We start from the raw sequence: 24,662 nt of genomic DNA on the forward strand, positions 1-24,662 counted from the left end.
GGCAGGCTAAAGGTTTTCTTATCACTAAGCCGCAACTCCCAAAGATAAAATCCCACAGACCCTTTGTCTCATTTCTCTTCTGTGCTGTGGGTCTGTTTCTCCCCAGTGTTCCTGCTGCCTGATTATAATTATAGCATCCTGTTTTGTTTTTTTAATGACTCCTCTATCTAGACAGCCCTTTATAGAGAACCCCTAGGGCATTTTAGTTTAGCTTCCCCCCCCCCCCCACCAAGGGTTAATAGGAAACTCAACTAACCTAACCAACTAATGAACCTGCAGGGGAAGCTCCCAGCTGCTTGCAACTCTACCAGATCTAACAGAGCAGTCGGGTCCAACCTGTGGGTCACACATCAGATCCTTAATGATGGTTCATAACAGTAGCAAAGTTAGTTATGAAGTAGCAACGAAATAATTTTATAGGTGAGAGTCACCACAACATGAACTAAATTAGAGTCACAGCATTAGGAAGCTTTAGAACCACTGTCATACAGTGATAGGAAACGACTCCCACAGTGGTCCTCTGGCCTCCATATGTGAGCCATGGCATGGATGTGCCCCCACCCACATAAAATTAAAAAAAAAAAAAAAACCCAGGGAGCTAGAGAGATGAGGTCCTGAGTTCAATTCCCAGCAACTACATGGTGGCTCACGACCATCTGCAATGGCATCTGGTGCCCTGTACTAACTTGCATGCAAATAGAGTGTTCATATAAATAAATACTTTTTAAAACCAACCCCTGCATCTGAGCCAGGTGTGATAGCACAGACCTTTAACACCAGTAGTCAGGGGCAAAGACAGATCTCTGCAAATTTGAGGCCAGCCAGGGTTACATAGAGATACTGCCCTGCTCCCCTCAAAAACAAACAACAGAAAACCTTCCTTGGCTAGGGAGGAGGTATAGAAGAACTTCCCCACAGCAGCACCTATGAGGTGAAACACACAGGGACACGTATCTGTTCAACTCCCACATTTTATTGGGACAAAGAAGGAAAGAGGCAGACCAATGCCACAGGCCCACCCACCAGGGGTGTCCAGCACTTAGCACAGCAGGAGTACATCTTAAATACAGGCAACAAGGGCTAGAAACAGAGTGAGGAGACCACGGGGCCTTCGGGTTTGTGGGGGAAGGCATGTGGATTATACTGGCACAGTCCACTTGGGTGAAGGAAGAGGTGGGATAGATACTGATTTGCAGATAGGAAGGAGCGTGTTCTCTTGTGCAGATGGAGAAAGGGATCCTGTGGACGGGAAGTTGCAAGAGCAGATTTCACCTCACAGGTGGGTGTTGAGGGAACAAGGAGAGTTTATTTTAACTGCCCACAGAGATAGATATGAGAAAAAAATGTGGGTTTGCAGAAGGGAAAAAAAAAATGTTTCTGGGATTCTGGGATGGTCAGTTCACATGAACAGTATTCATGAGCCTAGGGAAAGGAAGGAGGCTCAGAGCTACAGAACAAGGGAGGTGTATCCCACGGGCACCAGCCCCTCCACGCCATCCCGCCCACAGCGAAGCCAGTCCTCGTCCACTGTGGCAATGACACGAAGCACTTCCCCACGCTGGAAGCTCAGCTGGTCCGGTCCTGCAGCAGTGTGGTCACAGAGAGCCCGGACTGCCCTGGGGGAAGTAAAGAAGGGTGAATGAAGGGACAAAATGTCCAGGTCCCCGTCCTATAGCAGATTGCCCAGACAACATTCTCTGGACTCCAGAAGAGATGAAGATAAGGGTCACCCGTTGACATGTCAACTCTAGGGTCCTGGCCCTCCTGAACCACAAGCCCACTCTTGAAATGCTCACTTGAAACTGCACTTCCCTCTGGTGTTTCAAATTACCCATATGCCAATAAGATGGCCTTCTTTATGGGGGCACCCTCTACTCATCCGTACTTGACAATCCATCACTAAGTTCACCATGGGCTCATTTGTCTGTGCTCCTCAGCTGGGCAGCCATTGCCCTGCTCTGGATCTCCAGCTTCTCCGGGGCACTACATGGAAGCATTTATCTCTGAGAGTTTCTCTTGAGGCAGTTCCTCTGAAGCATGTACCATTGTCAGACTCTAGCCCCTTCCAGGGTTTCCACAGCCTCAGAATGACACCTGGATCCTTGGCTGGCTGACTGACCCATGCATTATGTCACCACACAAGTCTCCCTTACTGAAGGACTTCCACTTTCCCTACCAGACACATACCAGAACCAATACTGAAAATACCGAGCCCCAAGCCGGGGCTTCCAGGATTGCAGCTCCCTGGTCTGTCCCTAGGCAGGCTACAGCCACACTCTCATGCCCGGGCTTGTCTGAGGGACCAGTCACACTCATCTCCAGTGGACTATGTACTTCTTAAAAGTGGGGTACAAACAAAATGGGGTAATTTTTGTTCTGTCTCTGGCATAATGCCTGGCACAAAGAAGTGCCTGGGCCACACCGAGTGGATGACAACCCAAAGCTTAATTTAAGTGAGGTGTGTGTGACAGCGGATGCCAGTGAGGCCGCTCAGGTGTCCACGTGCCAGCAACCTAAGCTACGTAGTGAGACCCTGCCTCCCAAATAAACACAAATAATCTAAAAAATAATTCAAATGGACTAAAAACACCCACAAGAAGCGGGACCTCAAAATAAAAGTCTGAGCAGGCATGGTAGTGCATGCCATTAATACCAGCACTTGAGAGGCTGAGACATACTGAGTTCAAGGCCACTTTAGGCTACTTAAACACACCCTGTATAAAAAAGAAACCACAGTGTGATCGCACACACTTTTAGTCCCAGTAAAAGTAGGCAGATCTCTGTGAGTTCAAGGACAGCCTGGTTTACAAAGCAAGTACCAAGACAGCCAGGACTACACAAGGAAACCTTGTCTTAAGTAAATAAAAACCCAATGCATAATACCTTTATTTAATTGTGCAGATGGATTTCTATCAGTTAAAGGCCAGCCTGGTCTACATAATGAAACTATGTCTCAAAAAAAAAAAAAAAAATCACCAGTTTTTCATGTGTTTATTTTTTATGTGTACAGTTGCCTGTATACTTGTTCTGTGCACCACATTTGTACATTTGTGCAGGAGCCACAACTGGCCTGGAACTCAAGATACTGCTGTGTCAGGCTCCCAAGTGCAGCCATCGTGACCAGCATCTTTTGCAGAGAAAGAAGCTAAGGGTCAAAAAAAAAAAAAAAAAAATTGGTGCCCCAGCAGTGATGGGCAGGGAAGAAGCGAAGCCTTTCCCTTGGCTCCTGCCCACTCTATGGAGACAACACACAGGCACAGAAGGTTCTCCCAGCCCTTACCTGTCAGTCTGCACCGTGCTGGCTGGTGAGCCCACAAGCTCCTCAGGAGGAGTCTCAGGAGATGTCCCCCGTTTCACCAGAGCCAGGACACTTACTGTCGGGGGCAACCAGCTGGATGGTCTCCTAGAGGGAAGACTGCAGGTCACCAAAGCCATACCGCTTCAGAAAAAGACCCCAGGAATCCTCCAAGTGGCACACAGGGAGACTAGTCAGAGCTGAGGGCACAGTGGAGGCTGTAAGGTCTACCGACTCATCAGGGTCTACACAGGCTGAGTCATAGCTAAAGTCACCAGACATCAATGAAGAAGCTCCTGCTGGGACAGGAATTTTTTTTTCTAAAGAGTGAGATAAATGTTTTCAGCTCTAAGAGCCAAGCTTGAAATCAGGAATTTTGGTTTGGTTTGGTTTTTGGTTTTTCAAGGCAGGGTTTCTCTGTGTAGCTTTGGCTGCCTTAAAATTTATTCTGTAGACCAGACTGGCCTCATACACTCAAGGATCTGCCTGGCTCTGCCTCCTATGAGATAGGATTAAAGGCTTGTGCCTCCACTGCCAGGCTAAAGAAGGCCTCGTTCACCTTCTTTTTTTTTTTTTAATGTTTGTTTATTTATTTTACATATGTGAGTACACTGTTGTTGTGTTCAGACACACCAGAAGAGCATCAGATCCCATTACAGATGGTTGTGAGCCACCATGTGGTTGCTGGAAATTGAACTCACGACCTATAGAAGAGCAGTCAGTGCTCTTAACCACTGAGCCATCTCTCCAGCCCAGAAGAGCCCAGAAGAAGTGAAGTGCCGGGAAGGGGTGAGGTCGGAGCATGCCTGGGAGGAAGTGAAGGAGTGCGCTGAATGGGTAGTTGGGGAAGTAGCTTTCTCAAGAGTAACTGGAATACAAAGGTCTGTTCCTGGTATGTTTCAGAAGCAGCCATTGTGATGTACGATCAAAACCAAAAAAAAAAAAAAATGTCAAGAAGGTGTGCACCACCACCACTCAGCTTGAAATTAGGAACTGTATGTAGTCACTAAAACGTAATCATTTGTGAATGTAACCACTGAAGCCCCTGGTTACAAAAACCAACTGCCTGCTTCTTAGCTAGAGAATCCTCACTGACTGGCTACTGGGAGCGCTGATGAGAGCCGGAGGTGAGAAAAGGAACTGCGTGCAGGTGCAGGGAAGCACGTACCTGGATTTGAAGGCTCCACTTTCGGTTTCTGAAGAGCACCCAGGCACGCCAAATAGCCGTCCCAACCACACGCCCCTGCCTGCTGTGGTTTGTTCCGTGGGTGGAGGTGCCTCCTGTGCAGCCTCGGCTGTAGTTCCAGGACGCCTGGGTCCCCACCGGAGAAGAGGGAAGCCCTCAGTGCCTCCAGAGGCATAGACCCGAGAAGCCTGGGTCAGCTGATCCCACCAGCTGCCCGGTGGAGGGCGCGTGGAGGGCGTTGAAGAGTCTGTAGTGGTCTCCCCTGAAGTCCCTCGGAGACTCTGAGCCAAACGTCCCCCCCAGTGCAGCACAGCCTGCATAGTCTGCTGGAGGGCGGGAGGAGGGCCTGAAGGGGCAGGCCCCTGCTGCAGGCCCAGGGGCAGGTGGTGGTGGTGCTCAAAGAGCAGGTCCAGGTGGAAGGTGAGCACCGACAGCGGCTGCAGCAGAAGCAGCAGCTCTGTAGCCAGGGACGGACAGCTACCCCGTGCCAGGGAGAAGAATCCGGTGGGCAGATACAGGAGGGATAGTAGGCCTGGAAAAGAGCAGCCAACGTCAACCCCAGTTCAATCAACAAACATCCCTCTGAACTCTCGCTCTGGGTGGGCAACAGAGGCAGGAAGAGTTGGGCTACGGAACTGACCAATATCTCTCCGCCCATGTGGAACCGTTGCCTCCCGGGGGAGACTGGTCCACTTAGTGCTGCTAACTGAGAAACACTGCATAGTAGCTAGAACGGGAAAAGAACAAAGAGCCTGGGAACACACAACAGGGGTGAGGCCCTGCCTTTCAGGGTAGAGCTGGAACCTCGCTGAGGAAGAGACCCACGGAAGAATCGAAAGCTGCGAGGAAGCAAGAAGGGGAGGGGGCCTATTCTAAGTGCAGGGAACAAGAGGTGACCCCAAAGCAAGGAAGACCTCAAGTGGAAAAAAAGGAAGGGCTAGATAGCCTGGGCTGACTCTCGTCCCATACTCTTCCCCTAGATGTATATTCTGACGTCAGTCAGGACCACGGAGAGAGCCTGTCCTCTCCCAGCCCCACGGACGGTACCATGTCCTCCCATCTGAGCTTCTGACCTGCATCCTCCTGGAGGCTGGAAAACCAGAGTTCCAACTGTTTGGTGCTGGAGGAGAAAAGAGAGGTGGTAAATCCAGGGAAGAGATGGAGAATGAGGGAAACACTAGAGAGGGGAGCTCTCTGGAAACAGAGCTTCCACTACTGTGTCCTAGCTGTGATGTGCCTGTGGATCCAAGGCCAGGAGAGCAGTTGGGGGAGCGGCCACACTCACTTGAGGAGGCCCAAGATGAATGCGTGGAAGCGGCTGCGGCTGCTGCTCAGCGGGGCCAGTCGGCTGACCTGGCTGTACAGAGATCCCATCGAATGTGTGCAGGAACCTGAGGACGGGGACAAGGGTCAGCCAGGGTCAGGGCCTACGCCCATCGGATCCCATCCCTCGAGGCTCACCTGGTTTCACAGATGCCTCCACCACGCTCCAAGGGCTGCTCCTACGCTGCCCAGTAATGAGGTCCTTCCGGAATGGCTTCAGCCCATCAGCCACCAGAGCATGGAGGGCCGGGCAGAGGGTGGTCAATACCAGATGCCCCACATCTGGGCTCAGTCGGCTATCCCCCAATTGAGCCTGGGGACAGCGCGCAAAGCGCAAAGCAAGAGGGTCCAGAGGCGTGGCTAGCCAAGTGTTCCTGCGTCCTTCCACTTCCCCCTCACCTCGGAGATCTTCCCTCAAACCAACTCACCTTCTGAACCAAGTTCCTAGCAGCCCCAAAATGCGAGATGATTTTGTCCACTGAAGCGCTGACAGCTATCAGGAGACCTGGGTGGAGATGGAAGAAAGACACGCCAAAGCCCCTGGTTTCGACGGGGGTTTGGGGTGGATAGCTATAGACCAAGGGTCATTCAGAAGGCGGAAAGGGTAACTACCTTTCTTCTGCTCCTGCAGCTGGCCAGTCCCACTCTGGGCTTCTGCCATCCACAGCCGCTGGGCCCCGGGAACACCGGCAAACGACCAGGAACTGCGCACTAAGTAAGAGAAGAAGGACGCGGTGACGCTTACTTGCCAAGGGTTACACAGAGGACGCCGGTTCCCTTGGTCTCATAGTTTGCGAGTCGGAGAGAAAGAACACAGCCACTTGGGGCTTAGAGCCGAGGGCAGTCTTAGGCAAACCCCGGCCCTCGCCGCCCCCACCTCTGTTCCCATTGCCCTTCCTCTCTGGTTAGTCGGAGCCACACCGACCAGCTAGCTGGGCCTTTAAGAAGGAAGAAGACTGGGCGAGGAAACCGAGGGCTGCGCCCACTCCAAGCACGTGCGAGCCTCGACCAATGAAAAGACAGACAGACGGGAAAGGGTGGGGAGCTTGGAGAACCCACGTAGTCACCTTGCACCTTGTCAATGCTAGGCTCCAGCTTCACCCTACTTACAGCGGGACTAATGGAGGAGATGTGGTTAGAATCTCCTGGGATGGGTCAGAAGGTCCAAACCACCGAGGCCAAGAACTTCCCTAGCGGAGGAATTTCACAGAGGGTGTGTGACCCCAGGTCCCTAACAATGAACCCCTTAATCTGGGCAGGAGACCAGGTGAAGCCCGCTATGCGGCGAGGGGAGCACTCATGCTCCTCACCCCCAGCAAAGCCAGCCTCCTCGGGACTAATAAGCCCGCCAGGAGTCTGCCCAACTCCAAGGGCGAGACCTAGCCAAGCACCCTAGAAAAAGGCTAAAACGCAGGCTGGCCCAGTACTGGGGGGGACAGCGAGCCGAGGAGCGGCCCGCGGGGCTGGCCCGGGTCCGTCTTACGTTGCCTGGGCGGAGGTGGTGGCCTTCTGGTCCAGCGAGGGGCGGTCGGCGGACACGGTGGTGTTGGCAGCGGGGGGGCGGGAACCTGGCGGGGTGGGGGCGCCGCGGCGGGGAAGGTGCTACTTCTGGGGAAGAGCGGGGATAGCAGCAGTGCCAGTTCGGGGCTGGCCAGGCAAGGCAAGGCCCCCCGCGTGGGAGGAGAATAGGCTCCCACTGGGGAAAGGCGCACAGGCAGGAGCTGCTCCTCCGGGGGACTCGCTGCCCCCAGCAGCCGGAGCCGGGAATTAGACCACCCGGTCAGAGGCGTAAAGAGCAGGGACCCGGGTGCGCCCGCGCCCCCACCCTCCAACAGGGGGCGCCCGTCGGCCGAGAACCGGAAAACCGGGGGCCGAGGGAATAGCGAGGGACCGGCTGCAGGCGGGATTGGCGGGGCCAGGTGCGGAGGGGGAGGGCAGCGCGGCCGGCAGCCAGGCAAGGAGGGGCGGGAAAGAGAGGAGCAAAGAGTTAGTCCCTTCACTCCAAGATCCACCCGGTTTCCCTTTCCCAGAGCGTGCCCTGGAGATGGGGCGGGGAGGACACTGCGGAAGGAGGGGACGAGGGGCGGGCTCGGGACCCGCCCTCCTGCGGGTCCACGCTTCTTACCCACGGCGTGCGCGCGCGGTTCCTCGGGCTCCTGCGCGGCGGGTGCCTCCTCACCAGCCGGGGGGCTGGCCGCCCTGCCCTCCTCCGACAGCCCCTCTGCGATAGGCTGCAGCCCAAGCCGATTCTTCTTCCTCCGCGGAGGGACCGGAGGGGGAGGCGGTCGAGGCCGGACCAAGGCCCACCCAGCCGGAGGGTCCCGGGGCGGGACTGGCGGCGGCTGGGCTCGGCTTCGCGACCGGAGTTCCTTGAAGGTGGTGACTTCTCGGGGAGGTGCCAAAGAACCTCCCAGGGACCCAGTCGGCGGGAGCTCAGTGTCGGGCGAGAAGACTATGAGCCAGTCGCTGCGATCTTTCTTGGCCTGCGGCACAAGGGGCAGCCCCGGACCCCGCTTGCGCTTCTGGGCCAGCTCATGGAAGGACGTGATTGTCCGATGGGGCACCGGCTCCTGGCTGACGTCACCTCTCCATCCCCCATCAGTTTTCCCTGCATCTATTTTCGAACCAGAATTGGTGTTCAAACAAGAAGCCAATTTCCCAGATTCCGTTTTCAAGCTCGAGTTTGTATTTTCGTCTGTTTTCCAACCAGAGTCACGGTCCTCGATGGTTTTCCACCCGGCTTCAGTTTTCTCTGTGTCGCTCTTCCAGATAGGGTTGATTTTCCAACTGGGCTCTGCTTTCCCTGTGTCAATTCTCCCATCTTCGATCTCTGAGAGCTCAGAGGTAGCAAGATCCTGTTCCCCACTGTCTTCTTCGTCCTCCAAGCCTGGGGAAGGTAGGTCCTGGCAGCTGGTCAGGGCGTTGCAGTTCGAGTCCAGGTCAGGTCCAGGCGGAGAAGATATTCCGGAGCAAGAATCGGGAGAGCAGCAGAAGCTGTCTGGAGAGCAGGTGCTAGGGCCCACCGGAGCCAGAGGAGAGCCCAGCTCCAAGGGGAAGACGCTGGGCTGGGGGTTGGCATCCTCATTACCCGGCAGGTCTCGAGAGTAGACTGACACTGGAGACTCATCAGGGCTAAGATCTGAGCAGGAGCTGAGCGAGGAAGAGCATCCCGGATCTGAAGGCGAGGCAGCCTCTTCCTCTTGGGAAGGGTCCCGCTGGTTTTCTATGCTAGGCCCGTGTTCCTGGCAGCATCGGCAAGGCACAGCTGGACTGTTGGAGTTGGCGTCCACCAGGGTCCCGCTGCAGGGCCCCGTGCTTTCCTTGCCTCCTGTGTCCCCTGGGGGCGGGGGTGTGCTCAGAGGTCCCTCTCGTAGTTCAGGACGGCGGGACAAGTGCAGGCCTAGGGAGACATGCTGGAGATGGATGTGATTGAGGTTGCAGAGTAAAGCCCGCTGAGGGGACAGCATGGTGCTGAGGACGACGTATGGCTTTCAGAGAATCAAGAGGATCCAAGCGTCTCTCATCCACCTACCTGACAGCACAGATGCAGACCTAGAAAACAGGGGTGGTTGAAACCTAGCTACTGAGGGCACCGGAGGTAACTGAGGACCAAAACAGGCCCAGGAACGATCTGGCTGCTTTGGGAAATATTTAAATGAGATTCATATCGCCATGAGCAGGCCATTTAGTTTCCACTGCAGTATTTGCAGGTGGAGTCGGAAGATAACCTCCAAGGAGCGGAGGAGGGTCATCAGAGAATGCGGTTGTACTCTGATCACCGTGGGGGGGGGGGGAGTGCGAAGCTTGAAAAAGAGTGGACCCCAGAATATAGGGGTGCGATGCTTGAAAAATAGGACCCAGAACACACGGATTCTTCCTAATCAAGCTCTGTCCTCCAGCCTACCCCTGGAAGGAAGGAGACCCCGCCCAGATGCTCTAGTGAGGTGGATGGTGGAGAACAAGACGAAGGGTTTGGTTTGTTAGGGCAGGAGAGGGGTCTGGGCTGGAGGAAGAGGAAGCATTCTGTTTTTCAGCTCTGCATCTGCCCCACTCCCCATTCGGTTCTAGGCTTCAGCCTGTGTCCTCACCCACCCGCAACAGCAAGGATTGGCCATTCACTCTGGGCTCGTCCATCTTCCACCCACCACCCGCTTCTTTATTCTTTTTCTTTCTTTACTGATCCTTTCCCGTGTCATCTATCCATCCATCCATCCGCACCCTCAGACCGAGCCCTCCTCACCGCAGTCCTCCTGGAATCGCTCCGGCCTTGGGTTCCTCTGCGTCCCCGCCCAGCAGGGAACAGAGCGGAGGGGAGGGGCACCGGCTGCGCAGCCGCACCCCTTCACGCATGGGCGTGGCATAGCTCAGGACCGCCTCCCAACCCGCAGTATGTCACCCAGCTACAACGCAGCAGCTTTGGGTCTCAAGGAATGCGTGCTTTCGCCACCCTGGATTCAGGTTGCCCACCGCCACCCCTCCATTCTGGGTAAAGCTGAACTGACACAAGCATAAAACCACAGGATGTTGAACAATAATTTATTGAGATCCCTCCCTCCCAGCCTCTACAATTTGAGGTCACTTTCTCCGCTTGTAGATCTTGTTTGCTAGTTCCAGGAAGATGGATGGAGGTAGGGGCGCAGAGCACTGCTCTATGAGACTCTTGAGGCGGTTGTAACTGTCTTCCTCGTACTTGAAGAACACAGACTGCAGATCCAGCGCCTCATACAGTGCTTTCACCTGCGCCACTTTTTCTGGGTCCTTCTGCCCATAATTCTCCTGGAAGCAGGAAAACGGCTTTACTTGGCTGGGCCCAAAGGCCCTCACAACTCATTCATACATTCCAGAAAACTGGCAAAGCTCTCATCTCTGGGAATCCAAGGTATCAAGCATTGCCTCCCCCACCCCAAAGTTCAGGTATTCGCTCAGCCCTGACACTACTGAGAGCTGTTGGGCATTATGTGTTGTCTGGCACTGTCCAACATCTTCCTGGTTCTGCCTGCTGGCTATCTTCAGCATATATACCAAATTGCACCGAGTTGCCAAATGTCTCCCGGACAGCAAGATTACCTACCGTTCTCCTAACCACTCCCACTCCATCCCCTCTCAGCAAAAGAACATGCCACCTCCAGCCCCCACTTGGGCACCTCTAAGATCTGGCGCTGTTGAGGAGTAGCTCGTAGCAGACACTGAACCACCAGCCAGCTGCATTTGTTGTCCTGGATGTCAGTGCCAATCTTCCCAGTCACACTGGGGTCTCCAAAGAGATCAAGGTAGTCATCCTAGGGTGCAGGCAGAGAGGAGATGAGAAGGCCTCCAGGCAGCGGAAGAGGAAATGTGCACTCTGCTGGAGGACGTTCCTACCTGGATTTGGAAGAACTCGCCCATCTCCAGGAGGATCTTCAGGGCATTGGCATGTTCCTTCTCCCCATCAATTCCTGCCTGTAGGGACAGTGAGGCAGCATGACCTCAGCACCTTGTCCTTCCCGATGCTTCCCAGGGGCTTTGCTTAACTGCAGCCCAACCTCCAGCCCCTCCCCGGAAGGCCTAAGGAACAAATCCATTCTGAAGGCATCACACCATCTTCCCCTGGGAAGCCATTACAGTTCCACTTTCAACTCCAACATCTTTTTTTATTTAATGTATATGAGTGCACTGTAGCTGCCTTCAGACACACCAGAAGAGGGCATCGGATCCCATTACAGATGGTTGTGAGCCACCATGTGGTTGCTGGGAATTGAACTCAGGACCTCTGGAGGAGCAGACAGTGCTCTTAACCTCTGAGCCCTCAACTCTAACTTGTTACAAAACGAAAAGAAAACCTGAAGAGGCAGGTCAGACCGTGAGCCACCTCCATACCCAGTCTCTTGCCTCAGCCTCAGTTTCCCTCTGCCCCTCCCACTCAGATGAACCACCCATAGCCTCAACTCTCCAGTACCGGAGGGACTGTGTGGCTTGCTTGAGGTCATACAACGAATGTGCCTACTCCGTGCCCTCCTGTCCCAAGTGGAGCCGCCAGTCACTCACCATGTACATGGCAGCCGCGACAGGCAGGTAGAAAGAATAGAAAGCTGTCTTGTACTTGACAATAGACTTGTACCTCTTTTCAGTGTATCTATCAAGATCCACCTGGCCCTGGGGGGCAGTGATGAGATCAAGCGTCTGCCCGATCTCCGTCCGATAGGAACTCTAGGGAGGAAGAAAACATGGTCTGTAAGCCAGGCTCTCTCCAGGTTCAGGAAATGCTGGCATCCCAGGGCTTGTATCCCAAGCAGCGGACAACTAGGCAGGCAGGCGGGGGGAGAACAACTCGGTGCTCACAATCACACGACAGCCTTCTTCACTGCCTCTGCTTGCCGCTGTACCCCTTCCCAGTCAACCCTAGCAGAGCAGAGAGCATGCCCCACAGAGGCTGGAGCTATGGTGGACAGCTGTGGGCCCCCAGCCCCACTGCAATGCACCTGTAGAAAGAGCTCCAGCAGGTTCAGGTAGTAGGGCTGATCCCTGCAGTAGAACTTCAGCAGGCGGTAGATGCAGGCTTCCAGAAGCAGAGCATCGTTGATGGCTTCCAAGCCTATGCCTGGCTGTTAGGAACAGCATGAAACAAGTTACTGCTGGCCAGATCAAACCATCACAGCAGACACCTCAACCACCTCCCCTGTGGTCTGCCTTACCTTCTGATACCAGCAGATCTGCCCCCGGCGAGTGAGGGAAGAGTCCATGATGTCATCTGACACGAGGAAGAAAGCCTGGAGCTAGGAGAAGCAGCACAGTAAGGCCCCAGGGCTCTGGAAGGGGCCTTCTCCCAGTGACCGCTGTTGCTCTGGCCACTGCTGTGCACTGGGTAGAAGGGTTGGTTGTGGGGACCCTGACAAGTTACGGGACCTCTGACTGCACATATGCACCCTTATTATATTCAGGCTAATAGACTAAAATACACCTCTGCCACCTCAAGTCACCTAGGACTCCTGGTAGCGGCGAGCTACACGAAACCTCTTCATGTAGCTCACTCCTGCCCAAAACAGCAATGACTTTTTGTTCCATTAAGTGACTGTATTGCTCGTCTGAGGTCAACTTGACACAAGCTATAGTCATTTGACAAAAGGGAGCCTCAACTGAAAGTGCCCTCACCAGGTTAGCCTATGGGCAAGACTGTGAGGCCTTCTCACGTGTGGGGGCTGTCATCCCTGCGCAGGAAGTTCTGGGGTGTAAGGGAGCAGGCCTGGGCAAAGCCATGGGAACAAATCAGTCATCATCCTGCATGGCATCTGCGTTAATTTCCACCCTGACTTCTGTGATGGACTAGGGTGGACTGAGAGTCACACATCCAGGAGCACCACCCCAACAGCACCACCTTGGCTATCGATGGCTTTTTTATTTAGACAGAGCCAAGCTCTTTGCATGGCCAAGGATGTGCACTTCTGCCTGACCTCTACTTCCCAGGGCTGAGATCACAGCTGTCTGCTGCCGTGCCTGGTTCTCTGCACTGCTGGACACTGAACTCAGGGCTTCATGCTACCAACTGACTCACTGTGCCTGCTGGTAAACGCTCTTCTATCTCAGCAAAGGGCTCACTTGCCGGCTCCTCTAGATAGCCCCAGAGCCTAGCCCTGACCCCAGAGTGGCGCCTCCCAAGAGCTCTCTATTTAAGGAGATGGAAGACTGAACACTCAGCAACACCCATGACACTTTTGGGTTTTGATTTCTTGAGACAGTCTCACTATGAAGGCCAGACTGGTCTCAATCTCAAGGTCCTCAGCCCACCTCCTGAACACTGAACCACTCACTCTTCCAGTGAGGCTACACGTTACATGGCAACTGCCTCAACTGAATGACTTGGCTTTATCAAAAACTTAATTCAGGGCTCCAAAACTTTTACTGACTCACCCTCCCATCCCTACAATTCTCAATAGAAGTCTATCATTCCATCATCCAAAGACCACAGACTTGTCTATTTAATAGACCGATAATTTAGTAAGTCAGTGTAAGTCAGGAGCGATGGCATGCACCTAAGATCCCAGCACTCAGAAGGCTGGAGAGATGATCTTGAATGTGTATGAGCTGTGCACAGTGAGACCCTGTCTCAAAAACAGAAACAGCCAGGCACTGGTGGAGCTCACCTCTACTCCCAGCACTTGGGAAGCAGGAGGTGGAGCTGAGTTTGAGGCTAGCCTGGTCTATAGAGCAAGTTCCAGGATAGCCAGTGCTATGCAGAGAAACCCTATCATGAAAAACAAAACCAAAGGGCAGAGACGTAGCTAAGGGGTAAGAGTGTGTTTATAATAGACAAGGCCCTAGGCTTCATTACCTGCTTGGACCCCTTACCCACCCAGGAAGAAAAAAAAAGTCACAGACATGTAGAGCCAGAACTGAAATAAATTAGAGCCATAGGTGGGGCATGTGCCCTACCTTGGGGAAACAGCTTTCACGTAGCTCTGGAAATCTTTTCAGTAAGTGAACATGTCAAAGATCTGAGCTGTTTATGTGTGTACATGTTTATGTGTGTGTGTGTGTAGTGTATGCATACATGTTTCACATATGAATGTGCTCTGTGTACATGTGTTATAAATGCATTCATGTGGAGGTCAGAGGTCAACATTGGATAGCCTCCTCATTTTGGGAAGATTCTCTTGAGTGTCTTCCTCATTTTTTAAAATTTTATATAACATATATTTGGTACCAATATGTCTTTTTCTCACACATTTGATAGAAATGAGAAAATAGAAAAGACTGCTTCACGAATCTGTGTCTCCTGGCAGAGGGGCCGCGCTAATCTCTACATACGTGCTGCTGACCAAGCACTACTTATTTTCTACACATTGAGTTAGTCTGCCCGTCTGTCTGCTAATCGTGTGCATGCCTGGTGCCCATGAAGCCAGAAGAGGGTATCAGACCCCCTGGGTCTGAAGTTATAGATATGTGGGTGTTAACCATTGAACCCCGTCTTCTGTAAGGGCCCCTTAACCACTGACCCATCTCACCAGCCTTTCCACCTTATTCTTTGAGACAGGGTCTCCCACTAAAACTGCCAGACTGGCCAACAAGCTCCAGGATGTGCGTATCTCTACCCATCCCAGGAGGGTGTTACAGATGCACACAGCTGCTGTATGAAGTGAGAGACCGAACACAAGTATTCCTGCTTGCCCAGCAGGCATCCCACCGACAGAGCCTTGTGGGCGTGTGTCTGTCACACGTGTTTGTATGCGTGTATGGGCTGAGCACATACTTGGAGGCGAGAGGTGAGTATCAAGTGTCCTCCACATTCTCAACCTCAGTTTCTGGAGACAAAGCATCTTTCACCTGCTTGTCTCTATGTCCCAGCACTAGCTGGGTGTGTGCATTACAGATGTGTACCACCCATCACACAGCTGTGTGCTTTCGGTGTGGGCATGAGAAGGTGTCCTTTCTATCGGATCAATGTTTTCTTTTGAAACAGGGTTTCTCTTTCCAAGCTAGGCAACCCAGCCAGCCTCCTGTCTCTACCTGTCATGCAGATGCTGTGCTCACAGCTACAGCTGGACGTTCCTATGGTCCCAGCATCCAAACTCGGCTCTCACCAGCCACACCGTCTAATCAGCCTTTAAAACTCTACCTTCTTTTTTGTTTTTAATGAAATGTCTCCTTTGTTAAGTTTAAGAAATGTAAGGTTTCTGTTATTTGAAACAAGGGTTTCTTGAGTATCCCTGATTACTCTGTAGATCAGACTAGCCTAGAACTCAAAGAAATCCACTGGCCTCTGCACCCAGTGATGAAATCAAAGGCATGGGCCACCACCACCCAGTGAGATTTAAGGTTAGCATTTCTGCCAATTCTCTGTGCCCATCTCTCAGTCCCTGAAGTGATTCTCACACTGTAGCACACACAAGACACAGAAACACTAACACAAAACAAACGAGCTTCTTCTCTTCAAGGAACCCCCAACTGCAGAAACCTCGGCTCCTTTGACCCTTCTTACCAGCTCTACACACCAGCCCACAGTCAGGGCCCGCTGAAGACTCTCAGCATCCTGTTTCCTCGGCTCCACCAGCTCCTGAAAGGCTTGTACCACCGTCAAACCCCGATTGTACTTGCCGCCTACAGCATTGTACTCCAGGACCTGAGGCAGGGTGAGAGGACATCAAAGTCCACACAGCAGGGACCTGAAGACTTCCCCTTCCCTTCTCCCTCTTTGAATCCCAACTCCCCCTTGGAGAGCCCCTGGATCATTCCCTCTTCATTTCTTCTCCAAAGTCCTATGGCATATGGCACCCAAGAACCTGCTACATAAGGTACACCCAATTCTTCCCGCAAGCAGAGAACTTGGACCACCTGCAAACAAGCCTGTACTGAAGACAAGGGCCCGAGTGTGAAGTGATGGTTAACTCCTATAATCTCAGTACTCAAAAGGTGGAGGCAGGTAGACTGCATGAGTTTGAGGCCAGCCTCAGATACATAATGAGTTCTGGCCAGCCCTGGCTACAGAAAAACAAACAAACAAACAAACAAACAAACCAAAAACAAGGCTTTTCCAAAGTTAGCCAAAGAAAGGCACTGAAGGAACAGCAAGGGTCAAGGCTATTTCTGACACCTCCAGTGTCCTCCTCCTGGGACCTTCTCAACTGTGCCTTCTGCCAGACAGCAGCCCTACCCAACTAAAGAGATAGCTCTTTAATACCTACACAGGATAGACAATGAAAACTTTTCTCCTTGGTTTTTCCTCAGAGATGAGACAACATTTATTTAAAAAAAAAAAAAAATTCCCTAGACCGAGAGATGGCTCAGCAGTGACGAACACTGACTGCACCTCCAGAGGACCTGAGTTCAATTCCCAGCACCCACATGGCAGCTCACAAGTATCTTCACACAGACATACAGGCAGACAAAATGTCAATGCACAAAAAAAAAAAAAATAAAATAAACAAAAATGCATGTCTTTAAAAGAAAAGAATTCCCAGTCTAGGCATGATGGTACCATAATTGATAAGGCATACAGTAAGTAGGCTGAGGCCAGGGGTGTGTGTCTGAGCCCATGTGGACTTTAAAAAACAGAAAGAAACTAGCTTAAGAAATTAAACTCAAGAGACTGAAGGGAAATAGGTAACTCAAGTAGGCGAGCAACCGTTTCCTTCCTGATCAGGCTTTTGAACAATACAATAACTTCCCTCAGGCCTCAGTGCCAACGGCCTCTTAGTATCTACTTCGTATAACATGCTATCTTATAGTTTCAAGGCATTAAAAATCAAACTTCACTGGCTCCAAGGCTCTATTCTCAAGCAAAGCCATTTGGATGGTCAAAAGTCAGGGAGCCAAATATTTGGGAGGTGGGCTGAAGCACAGGGGCCCACCGACTCCAGAGACTCAGGTAAAAAGCATTACTTCCGCTCTTAGCAAGACCCTCCTGAAATCCACACCTCTACTGACTTTAGTCCAGAATCCCTCACCTCCTTTAGCCGGGTAATAGCATCCCCTGTCTCTGGGTGTCCCAGCTCATCCTCAGTCAGCACCTTGACGATCTGGGGGAAGTGCTGGATGAAATTCTGCTTTTCTTGGTTACAAACATCCAATTTCTGGTTCCCATTCATTTTGATAGAGGAGCTAAATGCTCTGAGGGAAAACACACACACACACACAATCGAATGAGAGGGTGGTTCCGGTGCTTCCCTCCCCAAAGCCCCGCACCCCAACCACACTCACCGAGGCTCCTCTGTCCACACTTGGCACCACCAGCGGGCACTGTGCCAGGCCCCCAGGACTGGACACCCATATGCCAGGGAGGGTCGTTGTAGGAAACCAAGCAACCTCTCCCGGGGTGCCCAGCAGGGGGCTGGCAGCAGGAAGACCCCCAGAGATCTCAGCCAGCGGGACAGGGGCATCCTGGGTGGGCATGGGGGTGGGGGACACCAAGCACTCCCTGCAGGAGCAAGCACCGAAGGCATATGCTTGGTAGCAGTTACCTAAGGTACCCCACAAGCCAAGCGTTTTACCTCCTGCATTAGAATGCCCCACCCAGCCTCTAAATTCAAGAATTACATAAAGGACACAGAGGAAATAAAAAGTATGTCGGAGTGACTGGGATCCAATAGATTTTCACTTAAACCGAAAATGGCTAAAACTGAACGCTTTCTACTTCCAAGGCTGCGTTCACTACAACTCGGTACGGAGAGTTACGGGATGGAAGGTCCTTAAGTCACACTGTTAATGGAGACACCAAACAGGTTCAGTAGATATTAGATAGCTGAGCTGACGAAGAGCCAAAACTAGAACCGGGAGGGGGGTTCCGCGTGTAGGGGAAGAAGAGGGAGGTTCGGGCTTAGCTAAGTCCAATGAGGGGACTGGAACCGAAGATGCTGTGGGCTCGTCGACTGTACGGGCACTGGTGCTAACCGCAGCCGACCTCCCGAGCAACAGGTGGGCGTAGGAGGGCTCACAAGAGTAAACTTGCGGCGTGGCGTGCGGAGTACTTGAGGAACACACCAGCACAGAGTTTAGACAGTAACGAAAGTACAAGGAAAACGCCCGGTCTGGCCCACCGACCCCGAGACCCGTAACTCCGACATGGCTGGCCCTTTGGTGCCTCGTAGCTTCTTCACCCGACCTGAGACAGGAGTAAACCTTAGCTCCAGCCCCAACAATAGCTCTCACCTGTGCTTCAACGCGGATTCTCCCGTGGTCCAAGACGTTTGCGGCTTATACCTAAAAGCCGAGAGTGCATCCGGTCAGCACTCTGGGAGTTGTAGTTCGCAGGCTTCCAGCTCGGTAGACAGAACCTAAATATAATACTACCACTCCCAGCATGCCTCGGACCAGGCCGCAAGAAACTCAAGGCTGTGCCTCAGGGTGGGCGTAGCCGAGTTCTCTGATTGGCTAAATGACCTCGTGTGAGCATGGGGCCTTGTGACGACCGGCCAATGAAAGGGAGGCGCGCGGTCCATCAGCCCACTGAACGGTGGGCGGTGTAAGTACACGCAGGAAAAGTCTGGGAATTTCGCTATCTGGTTCCCATTGGTAACTCTTGCAGTGCTTCTGGTTGAACTTGTTATCAAGATCCCGGAATAACCAGCCTTGCAGCTTCCAATTTCCAACGCTGGCAAATCACTTCTTACATCTCTGATTCTAGCTAGGTGAGGTCGCTCATTTTTCCAGCCTTTTGAAGGAGTGAGGCAACAAGATCAAGAGTTCGAAGTCAGTTTGGGTCATATAATGAGTTTTAGGCTACTCTGAAGACTATATGAGAGAATTAGTCATATGTTGGGATTCTGTAAACCTTACCCCACAGTTACTTGGCAACAGCCAGGTGTACCCCACCCCACAGTTACCTGGCAACATCAAGGTATGCTCCGCCCCAGTTACCTGACACTATAAAAGGGGCTTGCTTGCCCCCTCCTCTTTCTTACTCTCTTGTGTTCCTGCTCTTTGCTCTCCCATCCTTGCTCTTGGGATTCTGTAGGACGTCATCTTTTAACAACACCCCCCCTTGCCCCTCCTCTCCCCATCACCCCCCCCCCACGTGCTCATGGCCGGCCTCTGCTTCTCTAGTCCTCTTTTCCTCTTCTCTCTCTCTCTCTGCCTCTACTACCCTCTTAACTCCCCTCCCCATGTCCTGAATAAATTCTATTCTGTACTATACCGTTGTATGGCTGGTTCCTCGGGGGAAGAGATTCCCAACAGGGGTCCCCCAGACGTATCCCCCTTGACACACCTCCATGGAGCACCCCTCCACACTGTCTCTCTCTCTCTCTCTCTCTCTCTCTCTCTCTCTCTCTCTCTCTCTCTCTCTCTCTCTTCCCACTCTCTTCATCCTTTTCCTAACATTGGTGCCTAAACCCGGGACATCACCTTTTTCCTAACATTCTATTTTCTATAAAAACATCACCTTACCCTCAGGTACTTTGGCTCCCTTGAAGCAAAAAGCAGACGTTATCAGCCTCACAGTTTTTTGCCAGCCCACCACGCTGACTCTTTTATACTCTTCCCCAAACCCCCATGGTGATCAGGAAGAGACTTGAAACTACAAACCTGCTAAGACATTAATGGATTTGTCCTTGCAGTATTAGAAATACATCCATGGTTCCAAAGAGACCGCTACCGCTCCCAACTAAAGGATTATAGACTGTAGACAAGTTAAACTTTACTCTTTGATATATTTTGTTTTTCGAGACATGTATTCTCTGTGTAGCCCTGGCTGTCTTGGAACTCCAACTGTAGATCTGGCTAACTCAAAGAGTTCCACCTGCCTCTGCATAGGAGGCACTGGGATTGGGTACTATCACCAGTGGGCCAGGTCAGGTTTTTTTTTTTTTTTTTAAGATATATTTATTGAAGTTATGCATGTGAGGACACTGTAGCTGTCTTCAGACACACCAGACAAGAACATTGGATTCTATTACAGATGGTCCTGAGCCACCATGTGGTTGCTGGGAATTGAACTCAGGACCTCTGGAAGAGCAGTCAGTGCTCTTAACCGCTGAGCCATCTCTCCAGCCCCACCAGGTAGATTTTTATTGTAGATATGAGAAAAAGAAATGAGGGAGAGAACAGCCAGAGGCATCTGGAAGAGTCCAGAGCAAAAAGAGAAAGTAGTAGATTGAGCACAGACCACAGATGGGACTTGGCCATGCGTGAGAGGAGTTGGGAGCCATGACATAGCTGAGGTAGGATTATAAGAATTCGAAGTGCAGGGAAGGAAAGCTCCTGAGCTAGAGACATGTAGGGTAATGGAAGTCCAGGTACCTGTAATAAACTGGGGGTCTGGAGGCCGGCATACTCTTGTCCCTTCTGCCTATGTGAAGGAAGTGGCTCCTTTGGGAAAGGGATGGAGTTTCCTTTAGACCTCCTTTGGACAGTAACAACATGAGAAACATATACAAGCCAGGGCAACAAGTAAGCATTAGGAAACAAACTCAATTAACTGTTAAGACGCCACGTTTGTGCAAGAAGAGAATGATTTTCAACCACTGGGTTTCCAAATGCAAAGGAATAAATTAAGATGGTTATCTCATGCTGAGGGAGTAGGAGGCAGACAGCCTGATAGGCAGACAGATATGCAAAGGGCTGTGTCTGGGTAATAAAGATGGTGGGCTTCCAAGATGGCTGGCTTCTTCCTCACACTCCTGACAAGACGCCAAAGACTCTCAGGTTGCAACAAAGGCTTAGTAGGCTTTTTCTTGTGCAAGCTTGGCCACTGTTAATGAATAATTCAAGGTCAGTTCAGGACATATTTACACAAAAGTTGTGAGCCAATCGGTTACCCTGTCTGTTTTCAAACTAGCCTTCCCTAACCTAGGGAAGGAAGACTACTCAAAGACTGTAGGAGAAGCTGACCTTCTGCTTCCTGGATCCCTCCTCTACCTTCTGGAGAGTCTGTCTCTGTGTGGCTGCTGTGTGTGTGTGTGTGTGTGTGTGTGTGTGTGTGTGTGTGTGTGTGTGTGTGTGTGTGCATGCGTGCGCTCGAATTTCCTCAGCTCTAATAACCTTTCAGTGGCTATGGATTCTTCTGCTCCTCTGCTCCTGTTTGCTGTGTCTGACATTTCCCCAGCTCTTACCTGCTACAGCCATATCTTTTATGCCTTTTAACTCTTTAGCTGGGAAAGAAATGAACCCGACGAAGGCCCCTAGACTGAAACATTTGAGGGTTTGTCTGGGATTTTCTTTTGAGGAACACTGATACATTGAGGTGAGTATAAACCAGGCCAAAGCCTGAAAGGATAGGATGATGTAATCGTTGAACAGCTAGCACCTGCCAAACTCACACAGGATCTTAGATATATAAATATGTATTTAATTTCATAGATGAAATGCTAAAATCACTTTTAAAAATCTTATGAGAAAACATAGGGAAAGTCTTTTTTACCATGGGACTAGAGAGATGGCTCAGTGGTTGAGTTCTTCTGGATATTCCAGAACACCAGACTTTGATTCTCAGGGCCCCACATCAGGCTGACAGCAATTACCTGTAACTTTGAGCACCTCCAAGACATACAAACATGTGGCAGAGACATACAAATAAAAAAATTACATTTTAATTTTCTAGAATATCATTTTTACTACGTTGGTTGCCCCTTTTATCGTTGCGACTAAGGAGCAACTCTCCAAAGGAATGATTATTCTGACTGTTGTTAATTAGATTTCTCAGCTCATGCCCGGACAAACCACACCAAACCAACACGGTCCCACGTGGAGAGGCTTAATAGAACAGGGACGGACAGGGGTCAGGGACAAGGAGAAGAGAAAAAGAGGGAGAGGAGGAGGAGGTTCAGTCTTTTGTAGGAATAGTGACATCACTTGCTCCCAGGTGAAGGTGGGTTTTTGAACCGATGTCTTCTGGGAATGCTTTGGCTATTTCATTGGATGAATGTGCTAGGTTCCTGTCACCTGTGGGTGACTGCCGGGGGGGGGGGGGCTATCCTAATGTCAACATTCCTCCCTTTTTCTTATCATAAAAAGAGAGAAAAAAGAGGGGTAGGGAAGACGATGGTGAAAAGGGAATAGGGGCGTCAGATCTCTTAGGCTATGTCCTGCTGTCTTGGGGCATCGTAGGAATGTAGCTGGTTTTCACCATCAGGGTCGGCTTGGTAAATGTTAACATCAGGATCCTCCACGGACAATGGCTTGTAGTCCTGTAACAGGAACTGATTAATGGTTTGGTTAGAAATTTTTTGTATCTGTCGTTGAAAGAATGTAGAGACAAAATTAATAAGGCAGGGGAGCAAACAGTAACACCAGAAAGATGACTAGAAGGGGGGTTACAAGGGGAGTATCCACTTCCATGTAGGGTTTTTGAAGGTCCAGAAACTGGAGGTCTCACGTTCCCTGGAATTCTGTATGTCTGTAGCTCCTGGATCTTATCTCTCACTATCCTGGATTGGTTGACATAGAAGCAGCATTCTTCTTGGAGGAACAGGCAAAGGCCACCTTCTTTAGCTGTTAGGACGTCCAGCCCCGGTTGGTTTTGAAGAGCCACAGCTGCCAGGGAATCTATCTGTTTTTGGATAGTGAGCAGTTTCAGACACTTTTTGAAACCTGTTGCTGAGTACGGAGGTGATCTCATAACATTTGGTCATGGATTTAGTTATCCCTGCTATCCCAGGAATAGCACCTACGGCTATTCCTGCAGCTACCAAGAGTGGCATGACCTGAACTGCTCTTTTATGTTGGGTGGCCATCATATTGACAACTGAGATTGGCAGGGGTTTGTTTCCCTGGATCACCCCTAGTTCAGGGAAAAGGAGAACCAACGTGCAGCTCCCTGACCAGTGGGCAGGCAAACGATGGTATACCTGCGTGCCACAGAGGATTGATGTATTTTGGATCATTGGGCACTGTGGACAGAGATGGGGTACCAAGGGTTGTGGTTGTATTGCAGTCTAGGGAGCCTAACATTCCTACAGGATGTGTCCCGGACGCCTTAAAACAGTTTGCCATGCCAAGAAGAGGGATAGAGGAAAGGTATGGAGTCATGGCAACATCAGAGTCAGGGCAGCTGATGAAGGGTGAGGTAAGGTTACTAGGCAACATCACTGGGGAGGCTGTAGGTGGCAATTGTGAGTTTGTTCCAGGGAGTACGCATAGCCAGCAGTCTTTAAAGCCACCGGGTCGGGTAACTTTAAGGAGTTTGTATGCTGAGGTCAAAGTCTGAAGCAAAAGGTGGAAGGCCAAGCTGGTGCTGTTTATGAGGGAATGTTAAGGAAGTAAGGGCCTCAGAGGAGTGTTTGATTATTTCTCCTACCCCTTTTATATCTAGGGGTTGGGCAACTGAGACATATTCTCTCTGAATTTTGATAGTACTCACTGGGGACCCTGATTGATCTTAGTAGGGCTCAAGGGAGAGGGGTGCATGCATGGAATCAGAGCACCATGCTGGACAGCCCCGGGATGAACACCCTGCCGAGCCAGACCTGCCTCATTCTTTCCAGAGCCTGCATCCACCAGGAGCTGTAGTGTCTTCTGTGTGCAAGCATCCTGTTTCTCCACACACTTTCTCTCACTGAGTGCTTACAGGAGACGGAGAGGATTCCCATTTGGCTTGAGTGCCTTGTTGTGACAGATAGTTTGTGAAGTTGTTCTGGTCCAGAAGTCCAGAAGTTGACCCATAAACTGTGAAGAGCTTTTGGTGCCCCTTATAGAAATTTTGGCAAGTCCTTGTCCCTAGGCTCAGAGGAAGAACTAGGATCTGATAAGAATGCCAGGATCAAGTCACAACCAAGGAAGGTGTGACTTCCCCTTTGTCTTGATAATCCTGATAAGCCCCCACACCCAGTGACTGGAAACCCTGTTTATTGCTTTGTTGGAATAAACGTGGTGTGATCTCTTTGATCTTTACCTGGCTCACTTTGTCTTTGATCTGAGAACTGACTGTATTCTTTGAATGTACCTAGATTGATATAAAAGCAGACTAGGAAAAAAATAAAACCACTTTAGCCTCAGAACTGGCCCTGGTACAATGTTGTCTAATTGTCTTTTTTCTTTGCAGTCTTCACTCCTGCCCTAGAGAACCTGTTGACTGACTGAGCAGGCCTTGGTCAATAAACCATACAAACTCTGATCTCAGTTAAACAGAGATAGTTTATTGAACGCATTCCAAGGCTGATAGGCCAGGGGAGCAGCTCTGGCTCCAGAGCTCAAACCTGTGCTGAATACTCCTCAGGGCCAGCTTATAAAGGCTAAAACCACAAAGGCCACAATGAATGTATATTCAGATACGGGGAGGGGCTGCAGGGTGGTCAGTCTTTTTTTTCCATGTTTCCTTGGTAACAGTTCAAGCTGACCCCTATCTTGCCTGGTCTTGAATGAAGGCTGCAGCTGGGGTGTTTTTTAAGGTAAATAAGCCACATGACATACAGAACATAACAGGGTATGTGTGTTCAGCATGAGTCACGTTATTTT

At 51.1% G+C, this 24,662-nt stretch overlaps 2 protein-coding genes across 7 annotated transcripts; both read right to left on the bottom strand.

Annotated features, from left to right (window-relative positions):
• Window positions 1–955: 955 nt before the first annotated feature.
• Window positions 956–9,271, bottom strand: RUSC1 (RUN and SH3 domain containing 1; the record flags this gene model as incomplete). 5 transcript variants are annotated; one of them, XM_080915644.1, is made up of 10 exons in its annotated part: window positions 956–1,616; window positions 3,281–3,403; window positions 4,464–5,013; window positions 5,555–5,601; window positions 5,767–5,872; window positions 5,943–6,117; window positions 6,233–6,309; window positions 6,417–6,515; window positions 7,288–7,698; window positions 7,930–9,271. In XM_080915644.1, the coding sequence occupies 10 exons, from the start codon at window positions 9,269–9,271 to the stop codon at window positions 1,448–1,450; spliced, it is 3,099 nt and encodes a 1,032-aa protein (XP_080771770.1). In that variant the 3' UTR covers window positions 956–1,447. The 5 variants fall into 5 exon arrangements, with proteins under 5 accessions (XP_080771770.1, XP_080771769.1, XP_080771772.1 ...); XM_080915643.1 differs by having other exon boundaries at window positions 7,921–9,271; XM_080915646.1 differs by lacking the exon at window positions 7,288–7,698.
• A 1,085-nt stretch (window positions 9,272–10,356) lies between these two features.
• FDPS (farnesyl diphosphate synthase) lies at window positions 10,357–18,494 on the bottom strand. Of its 2 annotated transcripts, XM_080915310.1 has the most exons (10): window positions 18,423–18,463; window positions 17,475–17,691; window positions 17,222–17,384; window positions 15,757–15,897; window positions 12,476–12,556; window positions 12,263–12,385; window positions 11,829–11,990; window positions 11,166–11,243; window positions 10,949–11,083; window positions 10,357–10,580 (listed from the first exon to the last, which is right to left on the bottom strand). In XM_080915310.1, exons 2-10 carry the CDS (start codon window positions 17,651–17,653, stop codon window positions 10,380–10,382), a joined length of 1,263 nt encoding a protein of 420 aa, XP_080771436.1. In that variant the 5' UTR covers window positions 17,654–17,691; window positions 18,423–18,463; the 3' UTR covers window positions 10,357–10,379. The 2 variants fall into 2 exon arrangements, with proteins under 2 accessions (XP_080771436.1, XP_080771437.1); XM_080915311.1 differs by lacking the exon at window positions 17,475–17,691 and having other exon boundaries at window positions 18,423–18,494.
• Window positions 18,495–24,662: the final 6,168 nt, after the last annotated feature.

This window comes from Micromys minutus (genome assembly GCF_963924665.1).
Source record: "Micromys minutus genome assembly, chromosome: 4".
Classification (NCBI taxonomy): domain Eukaryota; kingdom Metazoa; phylum Chordata; class Mammalia; order Rodentia; family Muridae; genus Micromys; species Micromys minutus.